The sequence below is a fragment of the Taeniopygia guttata genome, chromosome 13, assembly GCF_048771995.1.
Source record: "Taeniopygia guttata chromosome 13, bTaeGut7.mat, whole genome shotgun sequence".
Classification (NCBI taxonomy): domain Eukaryota; kingdom Metazoa; phylum Chordata; class Aves; order Passeriformes; family Estrildidae; genus Taeniopygia; species Taeniopygia guttata.
Window position 1 is genome coordinate 371,908 of NC_133038.1, and position 27,192 is coordinate 399,099.

The 27,192-nt window shown below is 43.8% G+C and overlaps 1 protein-coding gene across 2 annotated transcripts; it reads right to left on the reverse strand.

Annotated features, from left to right (window-relative positions):
* Positions 1-427: 427 nt before the first annotated feature.
* Positions 428-26,154, reverse strand: LOC100218092 (organic cation/carnitine transporter 2). 2 transcript variants are annotated; one of them, XM_030283937.4, is made up of 10 exons: positions 25,645-26,154; positions 17,202-17,305; positions 14,587-14,741; positions 13,072-13,243; positions 12,042-12,168; positions 7,506-7,606; positions 4,475-4,689; positions 3,042-3,224; positions 2,453-2,588; positions 428-1,898 (listed from the first exon to the last, which is right to left on the reverse strand). In XM_030283937.4, the coding sequence occupies exons 1-10, from the start codon at positions 26,035-26,037 to the stop codon at positions 1,811-1,813; spliced, it is 1,674 nt and encodes a 557-aa protein (XP_030139797.1). In that variant the 5' UTR covers positions 26,038-26,154; the 3' UTR covers positions 428-1,810. The 2 variants fall into 2 exon arrangements, with proteins under 2 accessions (XP_030139797.1, XP_072791212.1); XM_072935111.1 differs by having other exon boundaries at positions 17,197-17,305; positions 25,645-26,138.
* Between the last annotated feature and the right edge of the window lie 1,038 nt (positions 26,155-27,192).

A 27,192-nucleotide genomic window follows, 5' to 3' on the forward strand; every position in this document is an offset into this window, starting at 1 on the left:
CCTACTAAACAGGAGTGACACTGAACCTGTCCCAAGCTTTGGATTTCTTTCCTTAGAAAAGCTGACAACACTGTGTTTGTAGATATCATTTTCTGGCCTGGGGACATTGGTCAGCTCCCTGCTGCATTCATAAATGAAAATCTTAAACAAAGATGTGAGAAAATGAAAAAAGTGAAAGCAAACCCTAGAGCTCAGGACACTGTTAGGAAGGATTTAACCAAACCACTACAGTTTATATAGCATTTTCTACTTTCTTCCTGTGACAAGCAGTCCAAAGTACACATCATTCCCATTTCTCGAGTCTGTTACCAAGGTCAGAATTTGGGATATTGATTAATGGAAGACTGGAATCAGCCAACACCACCTGTATATTTAAACACCATAGCAAAACTTCCCCAGCCAGCTGCTGCAGTAAAGACCCTGAGAGTTTAGGCTACAAAGGTTTAGGCTGTTTATTATTATTGTCTTAATTTAACAAGACAGAACAAAACACAAGTGCCATGAGAGAGAAACCTTTCGCCACTCACATTTGTCACACTGTAACCAGCATAGCACAAATGAGACTCTGTGTACATATATATATATATATTGTATATTTAAAGAAACACAGGTAATGCCAAACTTCCATAGCACGAGGACAGTTTCTTGGCAGACTATCAACAAGATTTGTGGGTTTGTTGGGTTTTTTTGAACAATTTAAAAGCAATTCACTGATTACGTAAGTTAAGTGAATCTTAACTTAGAATGAAAAGACCTCACAGCAATCATATAGTTGACACTTGAAGATTGAAAATCAGGGGTCAGAGATACATTCTGAGTTTTGTTCTCAGTACATTCCACCATGAGGTCACTGCAGTGGCATGATTTAATATACAAATTTACAACTAAATATATTAATTGTGTGCATGTGTATATGAGTGGGAAAAACACAGAACAAAGACAGGAGAATTGTTTCCATCAACCAAATTGCACAGAAAACATTAAAACAATTTACACATAAAACTTACACCACACATTGAAAAGGGAGAATGCCAAACTAACACTACTCCCTCTACACACAGGTGAAACCATTTGCATTATTTAGAATAAATCCAGCCTGAAAAAAAGGCCATATCCAAGGTCAGATGTAAACAACTTCACCAAGAAGGTACAGTTGAAATCCAGCATTGGAATCAAGTGAATTTTGTGAACAAAATTTCAGTGCTAAATACTTTGTGCAAGACAATCCTTTCAGTCTATGCTGAATTAAAACATAATAGGTTAGAATTAATTCTCAAAATCTTTCTTTGCATCTTTCTCAATTTGGTAACAAATTCAGCACGTGCAAAGTCATTTGAGTAAGATCACAGAGAGGCATGTTGTCATAAACCTTCACTATAATAAATAAGTTTCCTGTCCAGAAACAGAAGTCAAGGAACCAAAAGCAATGAGCAACCTTTTCAGGCAAATTTTACCTCTTGATGTAAGCATTAGCTCTGGAGGAGGTTCCCTGAAGAATCCAGGCACCCTGCCAGCCCTTGAACTCATTTTCAAGTATCTTTCAGCTGAACTATACGTGTAAAGTTACAAAAGATTGATCAGATTCTGCTCCATGGTACTACTGCATGAACTGAACCGTGGCTAAAAAATCTCACTGAAGGCTAGAAAGTATGTTTATATAAAAAGAGAATGTAGGGAATACGTTGTTTAAATTAATAAATAAGGTTCAAATTACAGAAAACAAAGTGTTGTTACTAGCCCTTTCTAGAATAAATTTTAGAAGAAAAGTCCATTTAACTTTCAGTCCACCAGGAAAGACATAGGAGTTCCATCAAAAAGCTGTGCTTTTAAAAATCTCTGGATTTTCTTCTTCCTCCTTGGAATCTCTTGTGCTACTAGATGGAGGCCTGTATTCCAACCTGGGGGTTGAAGAAAGAAAAAATAAAATAACTTTAAAAACAGATGAGAGAACTTAGGGGAAAAAAATCTGAGTCTTGTCTGACATTACAGCCTCCTAATTTTAATATCCTGTTAACTTCATGTGAAAAGGCTCCTTTCTGACACCACATCTATGCTCCTGTGTCACCTTCAATCAGAGCCATGGCAAAAGGCCAAATGTTGTCAGTGCCTTTTAGATCAGCTGGACTAAACTGGAGGAGTTTAGCTCTTCCCCAGCACTTAGGAGACTTTCAGGACCTACAACATGTCCCTATACCTTGATAAAGCAACACACATTTAAAATACATTCCTCAGATGTACTTTTATTAAGTCATCAGAGTCAAATGATAAATTTGGAGCTGAGAGATGTACACATGACCATTTACACTTGGGAAGAGGGACTAAGACTTCAGCTAAACTCTTGTATTTTCAACAGAGTACTACCTTTGCTGCCAAAATCAGCCTCTCCCTCTGACCATACCTAGGCAAGTCCCTTCCTCAGAGCAGAGGAGTGTTAAGATCAGGTGGCACTTACCCTTTCACCCGCAGCATTTGATCAATGGTGTCAGGAAGAGGCATGCCATAGCTTTCAGGCAGGAATAGTGTGAGAATTCCTGACAGCACAGTCAGGCTCCCCATCAGGATGTAAGGCAAGAATCGATCATAGGCACCTATGTAAAACACAAAAAAATAAAAAAAAAAGAAAGGAAAAAAAGCTGCATCAGCGCCAAGTATCTGATAATTGCCCAGAGAAGCTGTGAATGCTCCATCCCTGAAGTGTTCAAGACCAGGTTGGACAGGGCATGGGGCAACCTGGTCTGGTGGAAGGTGTCCCTGTCTGTGGCAGGGAGGTGGGATGAGATGATATTTAAGGTTCCTTCTAACCCAAACAATTATGTGGTTCTGTGGTAATGTTTGTACCAAGGTTCAGGGCTTTACCTGTGTAAGATTTGTGCTTTCAGTAAAAATAAAACCCCATCACAGCCCAACATTCAAAGTGTATGTTGTTATAACTGTGGTTGTAGAACTCAAGGGAGTGGGAATAAATAGCTGTAAGAAGTGTCCTTATTGAGGCAAGAGGATTGAGTCTCTGGAGCATCTCTCCAGCAGCCCAGGTAACTCACCGAGGTAAACAAAGTAAGGTGAGAGGATGCTGCCCAGTCTGGAGGCCATGGAACTTGCTCCAACTCCCATGTTTCTTACTACTGTTGGGTAGAGCTCAGCCGTGTAAACATAAACCATTGAGAAGGCAGATGTGATTCCAAACTTGCCCAACATCACCAGTAGAATAGACAGTGCACGGAGATCTGAAATCCAAACACAGCCAGGACTTAGGCTCCTGCAATTCATTGTATCCCTTAACTCCTTTGTGTTTGTGTAACTCCTGCCTAATTAACTCCAATACCTGGTGTCTTTTTTCCCTGTAAATATCCACAAACATAAGAAATGTTCTTTTTAAATGTTTTCTTTTTTAAATTACTAAAAATCAACATTTCCATTTTCTCTTGAGAACAGGTCTTCCAGCCAAGTGAAAAATAAGGAGAACAGAGCCAGAACTGCTGAGATCCTCTCAGGATTCAGAAGCCAGACCTCAGCTATTGCAAAAAATGCCATATATGCCTTTTTAATACAGTGAACAAAGTAAGGCATTTGAAACAAATTATTTTATTTTAGTTTTCCTAAAAATCTGTTTTTTCATCAACATTCTTAGCTACATTCTTAGTTTCATTAACGCTCTTAGCTATAATAATTTAATTATAGAGAGTTGAGTTGACTTCAACTGAAACAGTTACAATTTCAAAATCAAAACAGATCGTATCAGTGTCCAATTGCCTCAAAGAACAGGGGAAAAAACCACCAAACCTGAGAATGCAGCACACATATTACCTGTATAAAACAAGCAAGGCAGTACTTGCACATTCTCTTTTATACATCTTTGATTTTTAAGTAAGTCCTAGGCAAAACCTTATATTCAATGTTGTTATCAGTAATGACTCCATAGCCCTATTAATCTAACTGGACTAAAGATACACATGGTTTGAAATCAAACAAATGTTGCTTGGCCCTCCTTCCCAGTAGCTACACGTTATTTCAACTATCAACACTAATTCAGTACAAGCATCTCTGCTTATCAAAAATACTTCCACAATGACTCCATTAAAAGTAATTCTTTAAACAAGCTCTGAAGTCATCAATAGCTGTTTGGGAAGGGAGTTCTGCAGCCCCCTGGTAACTTCCACTTACCAAATTCTGGTTGCTCTAGTCCTGGTTTTACACCTGACCTTACCAGGACACCCTGCCAGAGACGTAGTTTAGAGCAGAACTGGGCTACAATTCTAATCCAAACAGATACAAAAAAACAATGATCCACCTTTCAAACTGAAATGAATGTCCTGGTGTGGCAGTTACTTGTACTGAGAACCAAAGAAAAGGGACAAAGACAGGACAACAGTGTCTGTACTTAGTCCCCTCAGGACACTTTCCTCCACATCTGCCCCGTGCAAGGTACTGCACGTCACCTATCATAGATATGCGAGATCAACTAATGGTTCCATACGTGAAGGCACCAGCTGAATGAAGAGAAGAACACAGCCTCCCAAGAATAACGCAGCAGCCATTGAGTACCGTCGGGGGAGGTTGCGGAGCAGCAGCCAGGAGATGATGTAGGCTGGGACTTCAATCACTGCTGAGAGGAAGCAGTTCACATACACGTCTCCGTGCAAGTTAGGCGTGTCAAGAGAAAGTCCAAAATAGCCAACTGAGATTATCATCCTGAAAGAAACAATAGCAGGGTAAAACAAATCTCTCTTCTTCCTCAGGTTGCCATGAACCTCTTCCACATTTCCATCAAGCACAGAAATGGCTGTGTAAGGTAAATTCAGCATCTGGCAGACTTGTTCACTTCTAAAGCAGCTGAAGTGCTGACTTCAGAAACAGCAAGTTAACAATTAAACCATGCAGATGCTTTTGATCTTTCAGACTGCTCTTGAATTCAAATAAAAAAATGTATTACCCTGGGAGGAAAGCGATGACCATTCACACTGCAGTAATGCAGTAGCTGCCATTACTATTGTTTATAGCCTTAACCTGAAAATCTGAGCTACTGAATTTTACTGCTGCTGAGGCCTACAGCAGCTTTCCACTATGTTTACCAGGGAGCTCTGGGTGGAGAGCATTGTTTCTGGGTCATTATGCTCCATGCTTTCTGTATAAAGTCAGAGAGGAGGAGTATGTTATCCTGGCAGGCCCAAACAGCCCGTGAGCTTCTCTGCCATGCTCCAAGCTGGCTGGGCAGCATCCAAATCACACTGGCATGGCTGGTGCCTGGGCTGGTCAGTGCATCACAACAGAGCTTGGTGGCTGGATCACTGCCATCTCAAATTTGTGCCAGATGACAGCTGGCTTCCATGTAATCCAGAGAAATACACAACTGGCCTTGGAGACCAACTCTGTCCTGTCTTGGGAGGTGCTGGGTAGAGAAGGTTAAGCTTTACAAACAAGTATAAAATGGTAAATAAGGAAATAATGGGCAGTGGATCAGGGCATGTCCAGGTGCAAACATGAGGCACAGAACAGTTGGCACTTCATCTCCACCAGCATCTGCCTTATAACAGAACCTGGAGCAAAACCACTGCACAGCACCAAGTGCACCACTGACAAAAGATGAGCTCACTGCATATTGGAAGAGCTTTCATGGTCCAGTTGCTTAAAATAAAGCTGCTTAGTGTACCTGGGAAAGCATGAAGTGACACAGCTGAGAGTTACCCCCTGCTGCTGCGGTGCCCTGCCCTAAGAAGAATGGCTGTTCTTCTCAGAAGTAGTTCTGCAGTGTTTTACACACCATGTGCTCCTTGGAGTTATTTTTATATACAAGCTGTAGTGCTGAAACTCCCTTTTGGTAGCAGATTGCCTTAGCTCATTACATTGGCAAACCTTAATATAGTTATATATTTTGTAGAAAAACTTCAGTGGTATTTACACATCCTAGGGTGCCAAGAAGCCAAACTTCTTCATCCCTGGTGCAAACCCTGCAAAGGGAATAGTTTAATGGCCTGTTACTTAGTCAAAATTAACAAAACACTCAGCACTATGTAAAGCTGATATATAGCTGTCTGCAACTATCCTCTTCTATATCCCTTTTTATGTGAGAACTTTTAATTCATGATACAGAATACACCATGGGCTGGAAAAGTATGTGCTGTGAGGAAGCACAGGGTATTATATCTTTATATATTGGGAAATTATTTTGAAGGAGATTAGGTCACTGATATACAAATTAGAATTGTGAAAAAATTCCCCAACTTAACCAAATGCTTTTCTGCAAGAGGAGGTAATAGTGTGCAAGTCAACTACAGCTCTATGACTCGTCCTGCCTATCATAAAACTTGATTTTTGATGTGGTAAAAAGCCCTTCAGGATGGGTTATTGAATGCAATAGAATGGATTACATACTGTCATGTCAGTGCTTCTCTCAGTTGCTTCATCCTACCAGAAATGCTGGTTCAATTCAAACCTGCGTTTGAGGTTTTGCCTTTGATTTCTACAACCACACACACAAACCTGGCTGTGCCCAGGAGCTACTGCCCCACATCAAGCAGATGACGAGTAGGACAGTCTCACTTCCAATCAAAGATGAGAGACTGGACTTGAGCAGTAGGACATTATAGACATTTGACATTTCTGCAAGGAACCAATATTCTTTTTGAGCTGTTGTTTTGCACAAGTTCCCTTCTCAGTGTGTTTTTTGCCTTGTGCCTGGTGATGGGCCAGAGAATCTGGCTTAAATATAAGCCAAATCATCCTTTGACCTACGATGCCACATCATCTTGTATGTGCTGGCAGGTCAGTGGGCTGAACTCTGAGGCTCTGCCTCACTAAGGAAGATGAAACATTGCTCAAAAAGACAGCATATAAACTTAGTTGGCTCCCAAGCACTTGAGGGACCTTCTTGGTTTGGTCATTAGGTACACTCACTAATTAAACCTCACTTGTACAGCCTCTTGCAAGTTTTCAGTTACCCTCTCTGTTTACAGCTTTACTGAAATTTCTAGTAAAGGAAAATAACCACCTTTTAATCAAATTGAGCACAAAGCATGGCTTCAGCTACTGAAAACCAAGCTAAAGACGACAAGTAGAGAAAGCAGATGGCAGGAAAATATAGGGAAATCTCAGATGAGAACTTAAAAGGCAGCATTATCCCTCTAAGGGACAATACAAAAGAAATTGAAAGATTCTCCCCTAAGTCAGACATCATGTTCAGACCCCTGGGCAGAAGTTCTCTGACTGGGGGTAGGGTATGACTCATTCTTCTAAAAAGACTTTGTTACAGCCAGAAGAGGGATCAGGCAGCATTCCCACACATCCATTGCCAGCTGTTTGGATTCTGGCTCAGTTCAGGATAAGTCCGACTGTTTCAGAAAGGAACACCAACCCAGATGTGTTTCTACACTACCAAAATGAAGAACCTATGTAACCAGAATGTTGTTGTTTCAGCCAGCTAGTCATTGATTTTTGAGCTGGTTTTGTCTGTATCTCTTCAGAATACCTTAGTATTTAAAGCTACATACTCCTGAATCACACTTGCTTACCAAAGAAGCACTGACATAATTGTGATAGTTAGGATATTTCGAGTTCTCATTAGATCCAAAATGGTGTATGTCTGTTGCTTCTGGGAATTCACATCTTGTAGCTGTAAAAGAGTAAACAACAAAACATGGGAACTTTAACTTCCTGCAAATTAACGATTATGAAACTAAGTCCTACCACCAACTTACACCTCAGTATTTTGATCTGCTGAAAGAGACTTCTAACAAAACACATGTAAGAGCCAACTACTTGTGAAAGTAGAAGCTCCTTTCTAATTTAAAGTCACTTAAAATTTAGACTGAAACTCTTAAGTGTAATGACCAGTGACAGGACTCAAGGGAACTGCATGAAACTGAGTCAGGGAATGTTTATGTTGGGTATCAGGGAGAGGTTCTTCACCCAGAGGGTGGCTGGGAACTGGAAAAGGCTCCCCAGGGAGCTGGTCACAGCACCAAGCCTGACAGAGCCCAGGAAACACTTGGACAATGCTCTCAGGCTCTTGGTGTGACTCTTGTGCAGGAATTGGACTCAATGATCTGTGTGGGTCCCTTCCAATCCAGCACATTCTATGATTGTATGGTAATAATTTTCTTTGCCTGAGGCTTCACAAAACAACTGCTTTTTGTTACTTGAATTATTAAGCAACAGCATTAATTCACGATTTATATGTCACTACTGGAAGGGCTCTTACATCCAGTTTTGAGCACTGCACCTGGAGAATCAACTGCACTCAGACTAGAAGAGAGCAACAAGGATTTGAAAAAAAGTACAGGGTTTCTTTAGCCTAAGGGCCAGAAGACCAAGGACATCTTAAAAGACACAAAATAGTCTTCAAATATCAGGAAAACAAAGTGATAAAGTGTCCTCTAGTCCATTGCAGACCAGCAACAATTAACAAGAATTGCTGCAATAAACTGCAGGAGGGCAGAGTTAGACAATGACTACTCGAGCTGGATCCAAGAGTAATGTGTTTAAATTGAGACAAACTGGCTAATGAGCTGAAGAGTGCCCATCATTATCCAGTCTCTGTTTGAGATTATCTTATAAGAATATAAACAAAAAGACAACAATCTTCTCCTTTCCCCATTAAACTTTCCAGCCACTCAACATAAAATCACTCCCATGTAAACAATGCAAGGGTATTCATCCACAAAGTATGAAAACAAATTATCTGCTTGGTAAGACTGAAAAAATTTTTCTTTTTTTTTTTAAATTTGGACTCTATTTAGACTCCTAATGAGGGGACCAAGGTAAAGATTTTTCAAAATATAGAAAAGGTGATTTTAAGAGGACAAATTCCATTGATTAAAACTATCAGCTCTGATAAAGAAACCTGGAGTTTCTCTAACCTCTGCAGTAACATGAAAATTCTTTCCAAATGATAGTTGGTTCTGAAGGTCTGGATAATGAAATAGCAGTCTGGTACACACCAAATTTCTGTGTATTTGCTTTAATCAACCTCATTTTCTACAAAAGCCAAACAGTCCTTTACCTTTGATAGCTTTCACTCTGCCTGAAGCCAAACTTACATCACACAAACTGTAGTCATTTCACAGCTCACAGCCCTTTCTCATAAATCACATGATCTTCCCACATGCCACTATTTGTTGCCAAGAAATTAGAAGAAAAAAAAAAAAAAAAAAAGAAGAAAAAACAAGCAAGCCATAAAACAAACCATAAAATCAGGAAGAGAAAAATTCAGTAAGGTGATGAGAAAAAGGGTCCTTGCCTTCTAAAAGCTGGATAAGCAGACAACATAATCTTTACCAGGACACTCTCAAACAAGATGCTATGACAGAAGGGCAGGGAAACCAAAATGATGGTTTGAAATTAAACCTATTATCCAAACATTTCTACCCCTTCTTAACCAACCAGGCCCTATTTGTGCTCCACAGCTGTTTTGTGATTCATCATCTGCTGGACCTCAGCTGGCTAGAAATCTGTGGAGTCAAAATTCTGCAGTTGCTGCTCTCCAGCTGCACAGGCTTGAGGGACTCTCCAACCCTAAGCTTGGGTGGCTGCTCCATCCCAAACACACATTCCAAATGAGGAAGGCAAAGGGCCAGCCACATTTCTGAGAACCTCTCTGCAGTATAAACATGCTTCCTAAACCCTCACAAGGCTGTAAGCCTTCTGCTTTCCAGCTTTTTGAAGAGCAGACACAAGAACAGCATAAATACAGTACTGATGCAGACGAGTTCTGCACATATCTTTTGGCCACAATATTACTTTTGCCTTAGAAAGCAAAAAGATGAACAGGAGTTCTGCACGTCCATCCAGCTCATTTTCCTTTGATGGTTAGAAAGTTTGTATGTTTTGAAAGCTGATGTGCTAATGTCTCCACAGTCTCCAGCCCAACCTGCTGCAACAGCAGCATTTCCCCTTGTCCAGCATTTCCCCTTGTCCAGCATTTCCTGCGACAAAATCCCTACTCTTGCCCCTGCCTTCTGCTCCTTCACTATCCATCCCCATTCAGAGACAGCAAACACATCAGTGTTTCTTTCTAAGAACAAGAGAGAAGATTCCAGGAACAGTGATCTTAGGCAGATGTTGGAGCCAGAGCTTATCTTCTATTCTGCTGCTGCAGTGCTGGCAATAGATGAGTTTTCATGGCTACAGCATAAGAAAGAAGAAGAAGGAAAAAATGTATTCTAGCGAAGATCCAGAGGAAAAGGTATCAGAGGGAGTGTGTTTTCTTGGCATTCTTACTCTGTTCCAGTAAGAGCGGGATGTTTGCCCTACTATCTCTGAATAAGTCTGCACAAAGAGCTTTGTCTGCACCTCAGCTGACTTCAGCACCAGGGAAGCTGTTTCAATCTCAGGAGCAAACACCTACAGCTTAATGCCTTCCCATTCTCCTTAGCCCAGAACAGAGGCATTGTAAAGCAAATGAGTATATTATACTCATTATATATATTATATGTACTCTCACTTAAAGGACTGGACTGGTTTGGCATGGCCTGGTTTTTCATGCAGGGGTGCTACAAAGGTGCCTCCTGTGGGAAGCTGCTGGAAGCTTCCTACCATGCCCAGCAGAGTCAATCCCTGATGGCTCTGAGGATGCTGCTGGCCAAAACTGGGCCAATGAGAGAGGCTGGTAATGCCTCTGTGATAGCATATTTAAGAAGAAAATCAAAGTGAGACACACACAATTTTTCTTCTGGCCAGATAAGAGAAGGAGGTGAGAACATGTGAGGGAACAACATGGAGACACCAGGTCAGTGGAGGAGGAGAGGAGGTGATCCAGTGAAGACCCAGTGGAGAGAGAGGGCCCTGCTCCCAGGCTGGAGCAGCCTGTCCTTGGAGGACTGCACCCCACAGAGAGAGAGACCCATGCCACAGCAGTCTGGGGAGGATTGCTGCTCGTGGGGGCGGTTCACGCTTGCAGCAGGTGTGGTTTGGCTGCTGCTTGTAACAGTGGAGCCACACTGGAGAAGTTCACAGAGGTCTCCTGTGGGATGGACCCCACAGCCTCACAGGGGAGGGATTCCTCTCCCTGAGCAGTGGGAGAAAATCTCGGTGATGACCCGACCAAAACCCCCACAACCATCTCCCTGTGATGTCAGTGGGAAGGAGGGAGGGGCTGTGGGGAAGAAGTGTTTTAAGGGTTTATCTTGCTTCTCATTATCCTCCTCTGACTCTGTTAGTACTAAATTCACTTTGCTACTTTTAATTGAGCCTGTTTTACCCTTGAAATATTTTCCCCAGTCCTTATCTCACTCATGAAACCTTCATTAATTTTTTCCCCTCTCTACTGCTCAGCAGGAGGGGGTGAGTAAGCAACTCTGACTCTGTGGGTGCCTGGCATTGGGCCAGTGTTAATCCATCACAATCACAGGACACTTTCAACTGTCAACCAACAACTGCCCAGACGGATTCTGGAGATCTGTCGGTGTGCCCATTCTCCTGGAATACACAAACAGTTTGTCTGTCTTGACTTTCTGAGGTCATGTTTGAATGTCTATGGAACTGCTTCTACACCTTAAGGGCACACTTCAGCTGAAAGGGAAGATTTACAGAGAAAACAGGAGCATGTAGGAAGAAAGAGATAGGAAAGATACCTGTCACTACTTCGCCTGAAAGGGACTCAAGTTTTGCTTTCCCTCATGTGGATTAGAAATTGAGGTAGAGTATGAACTAGAGTAACAGTATTTCCAATGTCACTGGCCAGGATTAGCCCTGTGTCATACAGTTATATTATAGACTGAATAAGCACAGAATCTGTTTGGAGCAAATATTTAAGTACCTCAAATTCATTATCTTCCCCTGAAAAAGAGAGTTTAAAAGGAAAAAGGGTGGCTATAAACTGGATGAAGAAGATGTTTGCATTAGAATGCATGTTGGCATTCCTGTGGGAACAGGACCATGAAGGTTTTGCAATGAAGGGAAAGGGTATTGTGCTTTTCAGCAGAAAACAATGATCTTTCACCCAATTGAGGAGCACATAATGCAGCGCAGGCATAACTCCATTCATCTGTATGGAATTCATTGCTTTACATAAAGTCCAGCAAACAACTAGACTGCTAAACAAGTCTTACCTCACTAGGGTCAAATATTACATCTGGGGCTGTAATGCCATTAGTTTTTGCAGCTTTTCGGATGATGTCTTCTGCCTCCTGAAACCTCCCCTGGGAGATCAACCACCTCGGAGACTCTGGAATGACCCTGCAGAGAAGGTTCAGAATAACAAGCCTGCATTTCCATAGAAAGAACTGCTGAAGGGACCAACACATTGTTCCAGGCAACAAGATCTTTAAACATGCCACATCTTGCAGGAATTAGTGCAGTGACAACAGAAATCAGATTTACAACAGCAGACTAGTGAAAGGAACAAGACCAGACTAATATGTCCTTATGGATTTCAGAAGTACTGAAGGAATTAGCAGTGACTCAGGAAAAAAGAGCAATCCAAACATTCCAAGTATGGCATTAATTTAAGAAATTCAGAAATGTGAACACAGAAGCAGCATGCTGTAGGTTAAGAAACACATACTTAGAGGCTAACACATATAAAATTAGTAACTGTAAATTCTGTGACAGAAAGGCAAATCAGAGAGCAGAATTCCCCAGTCATTGGATTGCATTAGAACCGAGATGATAGCACAAACACAACTGCTACTGTAAATGAAGCAACACCACCACCACGTGGACTATTTCAGCTTTACATGCCACTCAAAAGTAGTACTTAACAGCTACAGAAGAAAACACAGAAGTGCCACAGCTGTAGCTTGTCATAGCTGTGTCACCCTAACAATGCCCAAAACAACTGTTTTTTCCTTCTGCCCTGTGGATTTCAGTTGGTGCAGAAGTATGAGTTTTATTAATTTTTTTTTTTTTGCTTTCTTTGCATGTGCAAGACATAATTTTACAGAACATGAAGAGTAGGTTTTTTGGGCATCAGTCACACCACATACAACGCCATGGACTGACAGCTAAACAACTGGGTGAGTAAAGGACACAACATCATTCTTCACCCACCCATTCCTGAATTTCATTAGCTTCATCATCTTAGAAATCTGCAGACAGGACCTTCTAAAGGGCAAAGCCTTTCAAGTCAGTTGTACTCACCACCAGAGTGGGATGCAGAGCAGCCCGGGCAGGGTGAGCGCCAGCAGCAGCATCCGCCAGTCCCGGATGAAGAAGGCGAACAGGGGCAGCAGCATGTAACCAAAGGCGTAAAAGATGCACACACCCAGCGTGCAGAACAGCACACGGACTGACTTGCCAAGGATTTCTGTGCCTGCTCAAAACAGCAAAGGGATTATTAGCATTTTCACTTAATAGCAACCAAGTGACTTAATAAAAATGCCCCTAGCAATTGGCTTTGAAATGCACTGCACTGCAGAGTTGCAGGACGTAGCACTCTGCTGTCTAGTTGGAGAGGCACCACAAAGCTGCTTCATGCTGTGATCCTGCACCAGTGGAGGTAATTATATGTGTAAAAGAATGAGAACTGGGCCATGTAGCATTTCCGTAGCTCAATATGTAGCTTTTATTTCTGTAATTTTATCTTTTTAGCATCTCACATTTTACCTGAGGAGCTGAAATCACCTGACATTCTCAGTTAAACGTAGCTCGATGTCCAGAATCCTCTCCAGCTTGTGAAGAGTGACCAGCTTTTTTAAAGAATAATTCAAATGTGCCTCAACTAAGTTCCCAACCTGTATCACCTTCTAAAAGACTATTTAGTCAAAATTCTCAGTCTTTCGGGCTAGACATATAGAATTCATGTTGGCCACAAAGACCAGACTACTGCCAGGGGAATTAAATGCATGGACAGGGGTAAGTGCCTCCTCTGAAATGTTTTGGGACCTGCAAATCAAGAGACAGAGGAAAAAAACCAATCTTTCTTGTTTCCATGGAAATTAAAGAAGATGCCAGCAGTTGCAGCAGGCTATGTACAGTGAGGTTAGCTAAGTACTGCTTCCACCCCTGAACTGGCCTTCCTTGGCTCAGAAATAATTTCTTGCCACCATTTGGTATTTTGGACAGTGAAGTCACTGTAAATAACATTAATTTTTTTTTTAAATCTCAGATTAATGAGATAATTCACATTCCCATGATTAAATATGGTCTTAGTTAGCTTGAAAGTATACAACCAAAAGTCATGATGACATTTAATTTTTATATAGGCTGTTTAAAGAAGACTTTATAAAAATTACTCTACCTATCTTGGTTCTTTTGCAACTTTTAAATTAAAGAAATGGACATCAGAAATCCCAGAAAAATCATAGAATCATGGAATGGTTTGGGTTGGAAGGGACCTTAAAGGTCATCTAGTTCCAATCCCCAAAAAATCATGTCTCACATGTATTATCTCTTCCACTAGAAGACAGACTTTATTTAAAATAGTCAGTTTCTGGGATTTTGCCTCTTTTAGGATGGTAAACCATAGAAATAATTCAAATTGCACCTCTATCAGCTGGAAGCTTTCAAGGAGAAGAGAAGTTACTCATGCATGGTGAGGCCACACTCTTAACAGTGTTGCTTGGCAAAACAAACCAACCCTAAGTCAGTACTGAAAAGGAGCAGGAAAAGCACAAGATGAAAGGACACATGCAGTGACCAGCAGGACTTTCATACCAAGAACAAATGCTGCCACGTAGTTAGATATCTGTCCCATGCCAACCAGCACAAACAACACTGAAAACATCTCCCAGCTGGTAGAGAAGACCTGTATGAAACTGAAGCCAGTCTGCATTGCCAGAGTTGCAAACAGCACATTCTTCCTGCCAAACCTTCCATGGACAGATTAAAAAAAAAGAAAGAGAAGAGGAAAAAAAAATGTGATTAAACAACATAATGAACAAAATCTACAGAAACAGAAAAATAAAATTACTTATAAGCATACTTAAGGAGATACAAAGCGTCTGCAAAAAACAGAGGTTCAGGAAATGTGACACAGGCACAACTATTCTAAACACATTAAAAATATCACTGGCCAAGAGAAAATAATATTCTAAGGGCTGCTAGTTAAGTCATCTTCAAGTATGTGCTGGAACACTATTCCTTTCTTACAGGTAGTATGAGCAGTGAAACAAACCATCAGGAATAAGTTACTTGAAGTGCAAGAGCATCCAATGCTTCTCCTCCTCCAAGGAGGACATGGTCCCTGAGAGATCAACAGGTTAAAAAAAGAAAAATAAGAAAGCCTTATGGAAGAGAGGCAAACCTCAGATTTGGAAAATGCTATTGGCAGTCAGTGATCCTGTGCCACAATCTTCATTGCCTTTGGTTTAAATATGAACAAATTAAGGGATTGTAGAAGACCTCATGATGAAGTACTAACAAATCCCCAAAAACCAAAGAGAAATTAAACTAAACTGAACCTGTCAAACTGCTGTAAGAGTGTTTGCTGGGGCCCAGGCAGCCCCACACTGCAGGGACAGGATGTCTGAGTGCAGGTTTCACAGCTCCAAAGTCCTGCTGACCTGCAGCTCTACAGCTGGTGTTCTGGGCATCAGGTGGGTCACCACACACAAAGAACAGACTGTTACTTGAAACCCCCAAATGTTTTGTCAACCTTCATGTCTCAGGCTCGTTGCAGTGCAGAACACTGCAGGCAGCTTTGCTGGAGCATTCTCCTCATGAAGAGAAGGAGCTTGCTGTCCCTCAGTGGCTACAGGTAACTAGATGGGCTGCATGGATGGCCTCACCTGCGCCTGCTGAGGGTCTGTGCTACCAGGGGAAGGAGCTGCAGGAGCCTGCCAGGAGTGTGAAGGTGGGAAGCTCTTGGATTCTGGCACCAGAACAGCTCCTGCTTCACCTGCCAGGTAGCCATCATGGGAGACACTCGGGATCCTTGTAGCAGACAAGGAGCTCTTTGGAAGGAAGCACCTGAACCTTCTGAAGCAGCAGCACCAGGGAAAGGTGGTGAGAGACACACAGGGAAGAGGGGAATCACCCCTCATTCCCTGACGTGGGAGGGTAGCAGGAGGCCATGGAGCTCTGCCTGGAGTAAGTGACAAGCCAGCTGGGATCAAGAGTTGGGATTAGCATGGGTGCTGGTGTCTGCTCCAGCCACCTGCTCAGAAAACAGCAACCAGGACCTGCTGCAGAGCACCACAGGAAACCTCCTCGTGTCCAACGGGCTGGCCATCACAAGGGCTTTGAACACTCCAGCACACCACCCAGGAGCTGTCTGGAGCTCATTAGTGATGCCTGCCAGCTGAGGAGCTGACAAGGCAGCCGCTGCTGGACCTCACCAAACAAGGGGCACTGACGGGGTGGGAGGCCAGCAGCAGCCTGCGGGCTCTGCTCTGGGAAAGAGCAGGATTGTGAGGGGAGAAACCAGGCAGGATCACAGAGAGAGCAAACACTGGCCTGCCCTGGGATTTTTTGGACAAAAACCATGGCATATAGCTTTGGAAAGAAGTACAGGAGGCCTGGTTAATTATTAAAGATCACTGTCTCTCAGCTTGAGATTGGTCCAACCTGACAGGCAGGAAACCAGGGAAAGGCCCTAAATGATGCCACAAGATTTGTGGCATACAGATTATGTTTCAGTGAAACAGAAACTTTTCAAGTACCAGCAAATTAGAGAACCATATATTGTTCTCAGGGAATCAGAACGCACACAATGCATTGTACAGCAAATCCCAGGGAGAGAATCAGAAAAACTGAGCTTTACAAAATAAACTGTTGGCATAACAGAAATTAATGGTGCCTTCCTTGTTTTTTAATGTTTGTACTGATAAACAAAAAAGTCTTGCTTCTCTGGAGTACAGCTGAACAGCATTTATGCTTCCACAAACACAGATAATTGGACTTAAATGTTGTAATTTATGATGAGAAAGAGCAGCTATATTTTATAAAAAGAAAAATTTAAACTAAAAAAAAAACCCAAAAACAAGCTTCAGGGATCCCTCTGAACATAGTCCAAAATAAGTAGAAGAGAATGTCATTGATCAGATTTTTCCAGGCAAAACTCATCTCCAATGTTGTTTTCTGGTATAAGAAACCAGTTTGCTGTAGAGTGACTCCGTTGCAAGAACAAGCAGATGTAGATAACAACTGCTAACAATCTTTGTAACATTCTATCCTAGCTCAGCACATTTCCCTACACACTCTGTGCACACTCAGGTTAGACAGCCACAGAACAGACATGTTAGCAGTTGCAGAAAGACACTAGTAGGAAAGCTGGTATACAAGAAATGCCTACAAAGGAACATCAAAGAGCTCTGGTGTATATACTTTACTTGTCTGAGAGCTGTCCCGAGATGAAAGATCCCAGCAGGACACCCACAAAGAACAGGGAGGTGCTCAGGGGTCCCTTCCAGTCGTTGGCACATACGAGATTCCACTGCAGGGAGAGAGAATTGGAAAGTCTTTTAATTAACAGGATTTCCCCTCCCTCCTAAACTCCGCTGAGCTGGGTTTGGAAGGAGTGAGAACAGAATTCAGAATAGTTTGGGCTGTAAGGGGCCTTAAGGACCATTTCATTCCAACCCCCTGGCATGGTAGGGACACCTTCCACTATCCCAGATTTCTCCAAGGCCCATTCCCACCTGGCCTTGGACACTTCCAGGGATGGGGCAGCCACAGCTTCTCTGGGCCTCCCCACCCTCACAGGGAAGAATTTTCCCCTAATATCCAATATAACCCTGCCCTCTGTCAGTATGAAGCTATTCCCCCTTGTCTTGTCACTGCATGACCTTGTAAATAGTTCCTAAACTTGATCTCCCTGCATATAGTAATGTTAAAGATTCACATTCCTAATTCAAGAAAAATTGAACTATAGCAACAGCAATATAGAAAGAAAAAGCCTTTTTATTACATTTTAATATTGTTTTGAGAGACAGTAGACTGCTCATTCTTCATTGGGAATCTAACTAACCTCAGTTTGAATCTTTGAAATACAACTTGAAATATACACCCAACAAAGATTTCCAAAATTAAAACAAAAATGAGGAATAAAAGAAAATATTTATTAAATAAAGTCTTCAATATTTTTCAAGATCCTACCCACCTCAGTCAGATGTTTTTGAAACAGCACTCATGTTATTTTTCCATCTACATAAACAACTATTATTAAAATACTCTTAGTTCTATTTTGGTTTTCTGGGGGAAGAATGTGTAAATATTAGAAGAAAGGACAAAACCCAGCAGGGATCCCTCCTCCCCTCCTTCACAGCTATGTTCTGACTGGAGGATATAAAACCAGTTTCCCAGAGCTCTCCCAGTACCTGCTGCCAGAGGGCAGGTGCTGCAGCCCTGCAGGAGAGGGACTGGGAGCAACAGATGCTTCTGATGTGAGACCAAACCCTCCTGAGCATAGTTATTCAAACAGCTCCCTCAAGGCCCCTTCTGATGTTTTAGCAATGGAAAATTTTAGGTTTCAATCGTCATTTAAAAGGCTGAAATGAAAACATTCACCCTGACTTGAATAATTAATCCTCTTTGTCTCCCAGTTACAAATAATTGAGTGTATTTTTTTCAATTCATTGAAGGGAACACCCTTCAATGCTTTGATCTGCTCCATAACAAACTGCTGTGTGTTCCAGCTCCCCCATCAATCTCATCCCTAGTCCCACATGGGACTGCTGGTGTCTCACTGTCTGCCAGCCCCATCTCCTCAGCACTAAGCCTTTGACTCCGGGAATCTCACAGCCCTCAGCCTGTTAACAGCCACGCTACAGCTACATCCTAGTCCATGCTTTAAGGCTGGAGGATCACCTAAAACTCTGCACAGAATGAATACCAGCAATGGCCTTCCACTGCCAGATTCCCGTGTCAAAATACAACTGAGCCATCACTTATTCCATGGAATAGCACCCAGTTTTGAATCAGAACTGGGAACTGTTCCAGAGATGAATTATGGTCATTCATACAGGCTACACAATCACCAGCTATCTTAGCTGCCAGCCCTTACATTATCTTAATATTTATAAGACAGTCATAGTAATTACTGTTTTTAAGGTCAATATGCACCTTTTTCCAATTTGTAACTGTATTAACGTAATTTCATAACCTCTCCATTGATAAATCTATTTGTGATTTTATGTCTGAAAAATCTCTCCATCAGACTTCATAACCCTCAACATTTCCTCCCCAGGCCTTTCCAGCCTCACAGCACCTGGAGCTCAGGTAGCAGCACTGCAGGCAGTGCTCCAGCACATCCCACCACCACCATCGATTAGGCATCATTACAGAAGTTCCTTCCAGAACTGTGGCTTTCTAATGTGTTAACAAATGTATCCCACTCATGGTAAGGAACTGAACTTAGTACAGTTATCCACATCATTTAGATTATGAACTATAATTAACATTTATAGTTAAATCTGTATTTTTCAACAAAAGCTATACTTCATTATAGATTAAAGAAAGTTTGAGCCTGTCATGACTACAGAGGCTAAGCCAGCTAGGAAGCTTCAGTAAAATATACCTGGCAAGCTGGAAATACCAGTAAATGATTGTTATCAAATTTATAATTTATACAGACCAAAGGTTTCCGTGGTTATCATACGCCTTTATATGACAACACCTACCAGTGAAACAAACAGCACAAATAGAAATTCTGCCGTTATAAAGACTTGCCTACTCACAAAAAGTTCTCTTTGTATCAACTACTGCAGCCAGACATCCTGAGTAACAGAACTAAAGTCTTGGTGATTAGTCTGTCATTACTAAACAGATCACACTTTCCAGCTGATCACCCTGTTCCTGTGAGTCCTCCTTTCATCTGTCCTACACCTGCACTTTGGCACAAGGCTTGAACACTTGGGCTTCCGGACATTGCCATGTTTGTGTCCTATAACAAACATTTCCTTCAGATCACTGAGGTGGAGACCTTTCTTGGAAAAGTTCATGGTATTAAAATGTTTAACACAGCTCTGCCAAAACCTTCTTGCATTGGCAGGTGGAAACATACTGGGCATTCTAATGTGGCAATGATTACCAGCTTGTTTTTCTGGCCTCTGTTAAAGCACAGTGAGGAGCTGTCATGCTGAAGACCACTTGAACCAGGCATCAAAGTGAACTTCAACATCAAATTTCCAAAGCAGAACTACCTTGGTTGTACAATACCAGTTATTTACAGACTCCACAGAAGCACAACAATTAGAGCAAAGGGATTTTAAGGTCTGTTACCCTTTGCCCCAGTAAATAAATGTTGAAGTCTTCAACTCATTAATGACACACTGATAAGGTCTATTTTACTACTTGTCAGTGATGATGGCATCATCCTTCCAGAATCATTTTGCAACCATACCCTTCCCTCAACTGCACATTGTCCAAGAGGAAGTCACCAAGGCAACGCTGCTACATCAGCATGGCAAAGAGCAAGTGTGCCAGTAGTTACTAATCAACTCCTGCTGCTGGTAGTGCTGTTTGGACACAGCATACTGTGACCTAGTACTCTAAAACCATGTGCTATTTTCACTTCTTAGTATCTTCTGAACTAGCCTGATAGCTGTAACAGCCTTTGCCCCAGTGAACAAGATAAGGTTAACCTTGGCAAGGTATTTGGGCTTCAAACAGCAGAAAAACATTCCCACCCTGTTTTCGAAGAGCAGCTGCTGATTTTGAAGCATCAAGTTGCTCAACACTGGTACCCAACAGAACAGAGCATTCTTTATTTTTTTATTACTTTAGGACATCCTCTGTTGCAGTTTAAACTTGTCTTCGTACCCATCTTATAAATATTTTGTGATTTTTCTACTTCCCAGGCCACTCATCAGGCTGGGGTGATGTCTCTCAGCAGCCTCACACCCAGCACAAATGCTCACTTGTGTGCTGGAGCTGAGCTGTGCTTGTGCACCTCCGTAAGCAGATCCTTGGCTGATGCCAGTCGCTGGTGAGGACAGCTGGGAAGAGGGGATGGGGACAAGAGGACAGGCTATGGAGATGGCCAGGAATGTGGACAGCTTGGGTTAGAAGGCAGGGGGACCAAAAAGGAAAGGGACTGAAGCAGTTGCTTCTCAAGGACAGGTTTGGGGCTCAAGTATTAAACAGTCCCAGGCACGTAGAGCCATCACTTACACACCTCTCTAGGAGAGCACTTTCCAAGTTCTGCTTAATCTCTTACATGCCAGCTGCCTGGAACCATGTCTCCAAATCCCTTATTAAAAAGGCAAGCCCGGTGACAAAACTGAGAAGAATAAAAACTCTATAAATTACTCCATCAGACCTCTTCCCTCCCACAAGCTCAAGACCCTTCCCTAATGCCATTACAAGAACCCTAAACAAAGCTGGACTGCGACAAAAATCTTCAAGAGCCTCACCTGGTTATACTCCTGTCCTACAAGGGAGAGTCTTAGAGACAAAACTATTTTTACACCTACAAGATACTGTGTCTCCACATTCCTTTATTTTTTAATATTTCCTGTTTTGCTCAGAATAACATGTATAAATGAAAAATTAAGTGGCTAGTTCCATGTATTAATATTTTCCTTTTAAAAATCAAGACTTTTTGAAGCTGGCCCAGCACCCTGTATTCCCTCCTTCCACTGCTTCTCTTAGCAAGTAGAGGCAGGTTCTTCAAAAAATCTCAGTCCCATAGCCAAGTACTGAGAACCTTTGAAGCTGAATCTGATTTTGTTTATATCCATACAAGTATTCTCTGCTTGTATTCTCTATTGAGAGCTGTGAGTGTTATTAAACACCCTTTCCTCTAAAAACACACTTGTATATTCCAAATACTTAAAAGGTCTAAATGTTACATTGAAACTTATTATCTAAAGCAAACAGAAGTCTGTGTCTACAAAATACACATTCTGCTTAATTTTCACTCCTCTAGTTGTTTTACATTTTTTACAGAGATAAAGCTTGCATAGAACGGGAAGGAAATTGCCAAATATTTTACAATTCCAGTGCAGAAATGGAACTGTTCCCCACACATCACATTTTTGAGACAGCTGGAGAGAAAGGAAACAAGAAATTTTATCTTGTCACTAACTGTCCACAGTGCCTCTAAAAGAGCACTGTTTCCATTTAACAAGATCAGTTGCAGGCCTACTATTCTTTAACAATGCTAATCTTACTTTATGTTGTGATGTCAGAAAGAGCTGTACTTTTTACCGCATTATTACTGTGCTTTTAAAATCACACCATGAAAAACCCAGCATTTTACAAACACCTTTGTTTATTTGTCAGACATTTGTATTTACTTACTAAATGAAAACCAGACTTTCTTTTCCTTCTTCTGACAAGACTAGTAATACTAAGCTTTTGCAAAGCTGCAAACAGCTTTTTCAGCTCCTGGGGCTGCAAAGTTATGAGTATAAACTTCAGCTACAGTGAGAAGCAGATATTAACCCACAACAATAAAAAAGAAGCACCTGTTTTAAAAGATGATAAATGATGTAGGTGACTAACATTAATGAAGAGATAGGTGAGAGCTGAACCTGGATAACACAGGGCTGATTACAATTCAGCTGCTGGCCCCACTCCTGCAACAGCCTGGTCTAAAGGAAGGCGTCCCTAAAGGAAGGGGGTTGAAGTAGATGATATTTAAGGTCCCTCCCAATCAAAAAAACTAGTCTATAATTCTATGACTCTATAAATGACAACGTCTAGCATAAGTCTTTGTTTTTATTTTGGCAAAGTGAAACAATACATCCCTCTGTCTTCCAGCAGGGTGAATGAACATCGAAACCTCTGGATACCCAGCTGTGCCCCAGAGCCCATTGGTGTCCTGCACATGGCACTGCTGCAGTCTCCCCTGGCTTCCTGCAGCCCTGGCATATCCCACTCATCTCCAGGGCCTGTGGTCTGACAGCACAGCAGGGCACTTGAATCCCTGGGGTGTACAGAATGGAAACCTCTGGGCCCTTGTTTCTGCCCAGAACTTTCTCTCTCTGAACACCCAGACAGGATGGAGCACCAGCCCTGCACCTAACCAGCCCCTAGACACCTGGCAATCCCCACCATGTCCATCCTTCTTCTGCAAAAGCCATCAGGCCCAAAAGTTTGCCAACAGCAAAACAGACCAAAACATGCAAATCCAGCATACACCACCTGCACTGATTTCAAGTTGATGAACAATACAACACCTTTTTAGAAACTAAGGATGAATAAGTGTATCCAAAATTCAGCATCTGTTTATGGTTTACTGTTTAAGAATTACTCTTGTGTGAACTAAAATGTTCTGACTGATGTATCATCTAACACCTCATTATATCATATTTCTAGTGCACTCATGCCCTTAACTGCACTGCTCAATTCTACTCCTGGTATAGCCCCATAACAGCTCTGACTGCTAGAAGTTAATATTTTCCCTTAATTACTCCTGGTTTAGTCCTTTTGCTACCATGTATAAACTTTTACTACTCCTACATTCATTTTTTTACAGGACTTATGGAGGAATTAGAATGACACAGTTGGTTTCTTAAGCCAAAATAAAGCCCTTCTTATGCCCTGAGCTACAGTGTTTCAAAAAGTAAAAGACAGAAAAGGGTTTTGTTACACCAGAGCTGGTTAAATACTGCAGACTGGCTAATAATAACCTTCTGTTGTTAGTCCGTGAGAAAAGAAAGTCTCTCTTCAAGTGGGAGAGAACTGAATCTTTTAAGTCTCCCCTGAAAAGCAGAACCATAAACAAGGTTTCTCTAAAGTCATGAGAGATTCAGCAAAAACCTTTCTTTAAAAAAAAAAAATCCCCCTTCCCCCTCCCAGTGTCAGTTATGAAAATCTGGGACAAAGGTCCTCATGATTATTCAACATGTTAGAGATATGCAACTAAACACAAGATTAGTTAATCATAAAAGCGGCACCACCAAGCCAAGAAATTAAACAAGTTAAACACTGAAAACCTGTAAGTGTGTGAAAGGCCACAGCTCTTGCAAAACTCCCTCAGAAGCATTCATATTAGAGGAGAAAAAAATACTGCCTCAGTGCATGATGCCTGGGCAGACAAACATTGCCTCCCACGGGCACGGGACATCTGCCAAGTCACACAGACAAGGAGCCAGGGCTGGGCAGTCTCAGCACTGTGTGAGCAGCACCCTTTTCTTATAGACTGTAAAACTCCTGCACCATACTCCAATAGCTCAAGACATTTTAATTAACATCAAGCCAAAGCTGAGTGAAGCTCTAAAGAGAAAGCACCAGACCTAAGCCAGGGACAACCATCATAGCAGAGCACTGAGAACAACACCCGTGTGCCCCTGTGAAAGATCTGCCCCAGAAGATGCCAACTGCCTGACACTGCCCTGAGAGTACTCAGCCTTTCACAACAGTGCATTTCAGCAAAGACTGGAGCTGAGACATTCCCAGCAGCTTTCCTCTCCAGTAAGAGCAATTCTTTAGGAGCAGATGAGGCAATGCCTTGCACTTGTCAGAATCATTCAAACCCTTGATTGAGTTTCCTACGACTCCTGTGTCCCCATTTCTAATCCTCCTTGTGCTGCCATGGCTCCTCTCCCATGTTCCCCAAGTCACCTTAGTGCCCAGATCAGCTTATGGTCATTTAGTACTCACACCCATCACTGTCCAAACACTGATCACAGCCCTATTTGCAAAATAAGAAATCATGGCAGGTTTTCTTATAGAGCTCCAGCTCCATAAAACTCAATGGGACTGTACAAACTCTGTAAGCCCTCTGAAAAAGGCCTACACTTGTATTGAAATTCAAGTATTCTTTAAAAGTACTTCTCAAAATCCATTTCCTTGCTTCTTAAGTCAACCTGCCCCCGTGGGTCTGGACGGCTTTCTTCTGAAAGCAGAGTGACAATCAGCCCAGCTTCACCTTTGGTAAGGTTACGCACAGCCCAGACTTGACGCAAGCGGTGTACCTGCACAGACACAAAACCTGTCCCAGCACGTGAGCACAAAGACCAAAGCAGAGGCACTGTGGGCACACAGCAAAGTTCAAAGTCCTTTGAATAAAGCATCAAACCAGACCTCCCCAACCCATGCATCTTGCACAACTCAGGATGATGCTCAGGATGAGAGTGGTGACACATTGGCACAGGCTGCCCAGAGAAGCTATGAATGCCCCATCCCTACAAGTGTTCAAGGCAAGGCTGAACAGGGCTTGGAACAACCTGGTCTAGTGGAAGGTGTTCCTGCCAGGGGGCTGGAACCAGATGCTCCTTAAGGCCCCTTCCAACACAAACCACCCTGTGATCCTGTGACTTCCACCACCTTTATTTTTTTAAAGAAAGAAAATAAACACAAAACTTGATGTTCAAAGAGACATCTCTGTCACACCAAGCTGAACCCAGTACTGACCCTGCTCCAGCCCCTTGCACAGATACCTGATGAACCAAGAAGATTTGCAGTGTGACCAGTTTTGCTGGATAAGGAAACAGGCTGCACTCGGAAGCTCATTATAGAAACAAACAATGTTAAGGGATTGGAATGGACCTTATAAAGATCATCGAGTCCCTGCCACGGACAGGGACACCTCCCACTAGAGCAGGTTGCTCAAGGCCTTATCCAACCTGGCCTTGAACATTGGAGATCCACAACCTCCCTGGACAACCTGTTCCAGTGTCTCACCACCCTCACTATAAAAATTTCCTTCCTCGTTCTTATGCAAATGACAGTGAGCAGAAGACCCCAAAATAAACTCGGCATGGCAGGTTTAGCAGCAGATCAATGAGCCGGCAGAGAGCCCAGAACGCGGCGGAGCTGCACCGGCACTGCGATAACCCCACGGCTCTCCCGGCACGCCGGGATTCCCCTCCCGCTCCCGCGCACCTCGGTGACGATGGTGGAGCGATAGACATCGCGGCTGTACTCCCAGCCGTCCAGGCACGGCTCCAGCTCCAGCGCCTCCAGCTCCACGTCGGAGCCGGGTCGCAGCCCCAGCGCCGAGAAGTTGGCGAGCGCGGCCAGGCGGTAGCGGCGGCAGCGGCTCGGCACCTCCTGCCCGCCCCGCAGCTCCAGCGGGATGCTGGCGTTGCGCCACTCGCCGCTCAGGTTGGCCCCGCGGGGCACGACGCACCGGTGCTCGGGCGTGCCGGCCAGGAACACGATGGAGAGGCCGTTGAAGCCATTGGGAATGATGCTGGCGCTGAGCAGAAAGAAGACGAGGCGCTGGAAGAGGCCCCATTCGCCCAGGAAGGCGGTGGCCGCGTCGTAGTCGCGCATGGCGAGCGCGGCCGAGCTGCGGTGCCGCGGCTCCGAGAGGCGCGGGCAGGAAGCGGCCGCCCCGCTCGGCCGCGCAGCCCCGCGCCCGGCTCGGCCCGGCCCGGCCCGGGGGCGGGCCCGGGGAGGCCGCACCGCCCGGCGGGGCGGGCCCGGGGCGCTCCGCCCGGAGGCGCGGCGGGGGCTCGGCGGGGCCGGGCCTGGCCGGGCCGGGCGCTGCTCTGTGCCGGTGTGCCACACGCGGCGGGGCGGCCCCGGAGCCTTGCCCGGCCCGGCCCGGCCCGGCCCGGCCGCTGCTCCCGGCCCGGCCCGGCCCGGCCGCTGCTCCCGGCCCGGCACCCGGGCGCTTTGCAGCTCCCGCCCGGCCCAGGGCTGCGGGACAGCTCCCCTGCCCTTTGTACCTTGTAGTCAGGAACGACCATTAATACAGGCGTCGGATCTCTCACTTACTGCCTACAGAAGTCCAAAACCAAAGTGGAGGTGAATTATAGTCAGTGAGGTTGGAAAGGACCCCGCAGATCATCTCGTCCAACCTATGACCGAACAGCATCTTGTACATCCCATGGTGTCACCGAGTGCCACGTCCAGCCTTCCCTTAAACACCCCCAGGGGCCGGGACTCCGCCACCGCCCGGGCAGCCGGTTCCGGCAGCGCCGCCCGGGCTGCCCGCATTCCCTTCCCGCATTCCCTTCCCGCATTCCCTTCCCCCAGCGCCCGGGCTGCCCGCATTCCCTTCCCGCATTCCCTTCCCGCATTCCCTTCCCGCATTCCCTTCCCGCAGCGCCGCCCGGGCTGCCCGCATTCCCTTCCCGCATTCCCTTCCCGCATTCCCTTCCCGCATTCCCTTCCCGCAGTGCTGCCCGGGCTGCCCGCAGCCCCACGCACACGTGTGAACCTGCCCGGGCTTCTTCGGGAACACCTGCTCTGGGCTCAGTACCACGTACGAGCCAGGAGGCTGCAGGGATTGCTCTGCTCATCAAAGCACGGCACTGCTGCAAGTTCAGGAGTTAAAGGGTTCCTCGTGTCACTCTGTAGGCGCCTTCCCACAGCTGCTGTTATCCCTTCAGCAGGCTCAGCTAAAGCTATAAAAAAGCTTTCCTGACCCTGACACTATTTTCTCAGGCAATGCATACTACATGCTTGACAAATAATAAAATT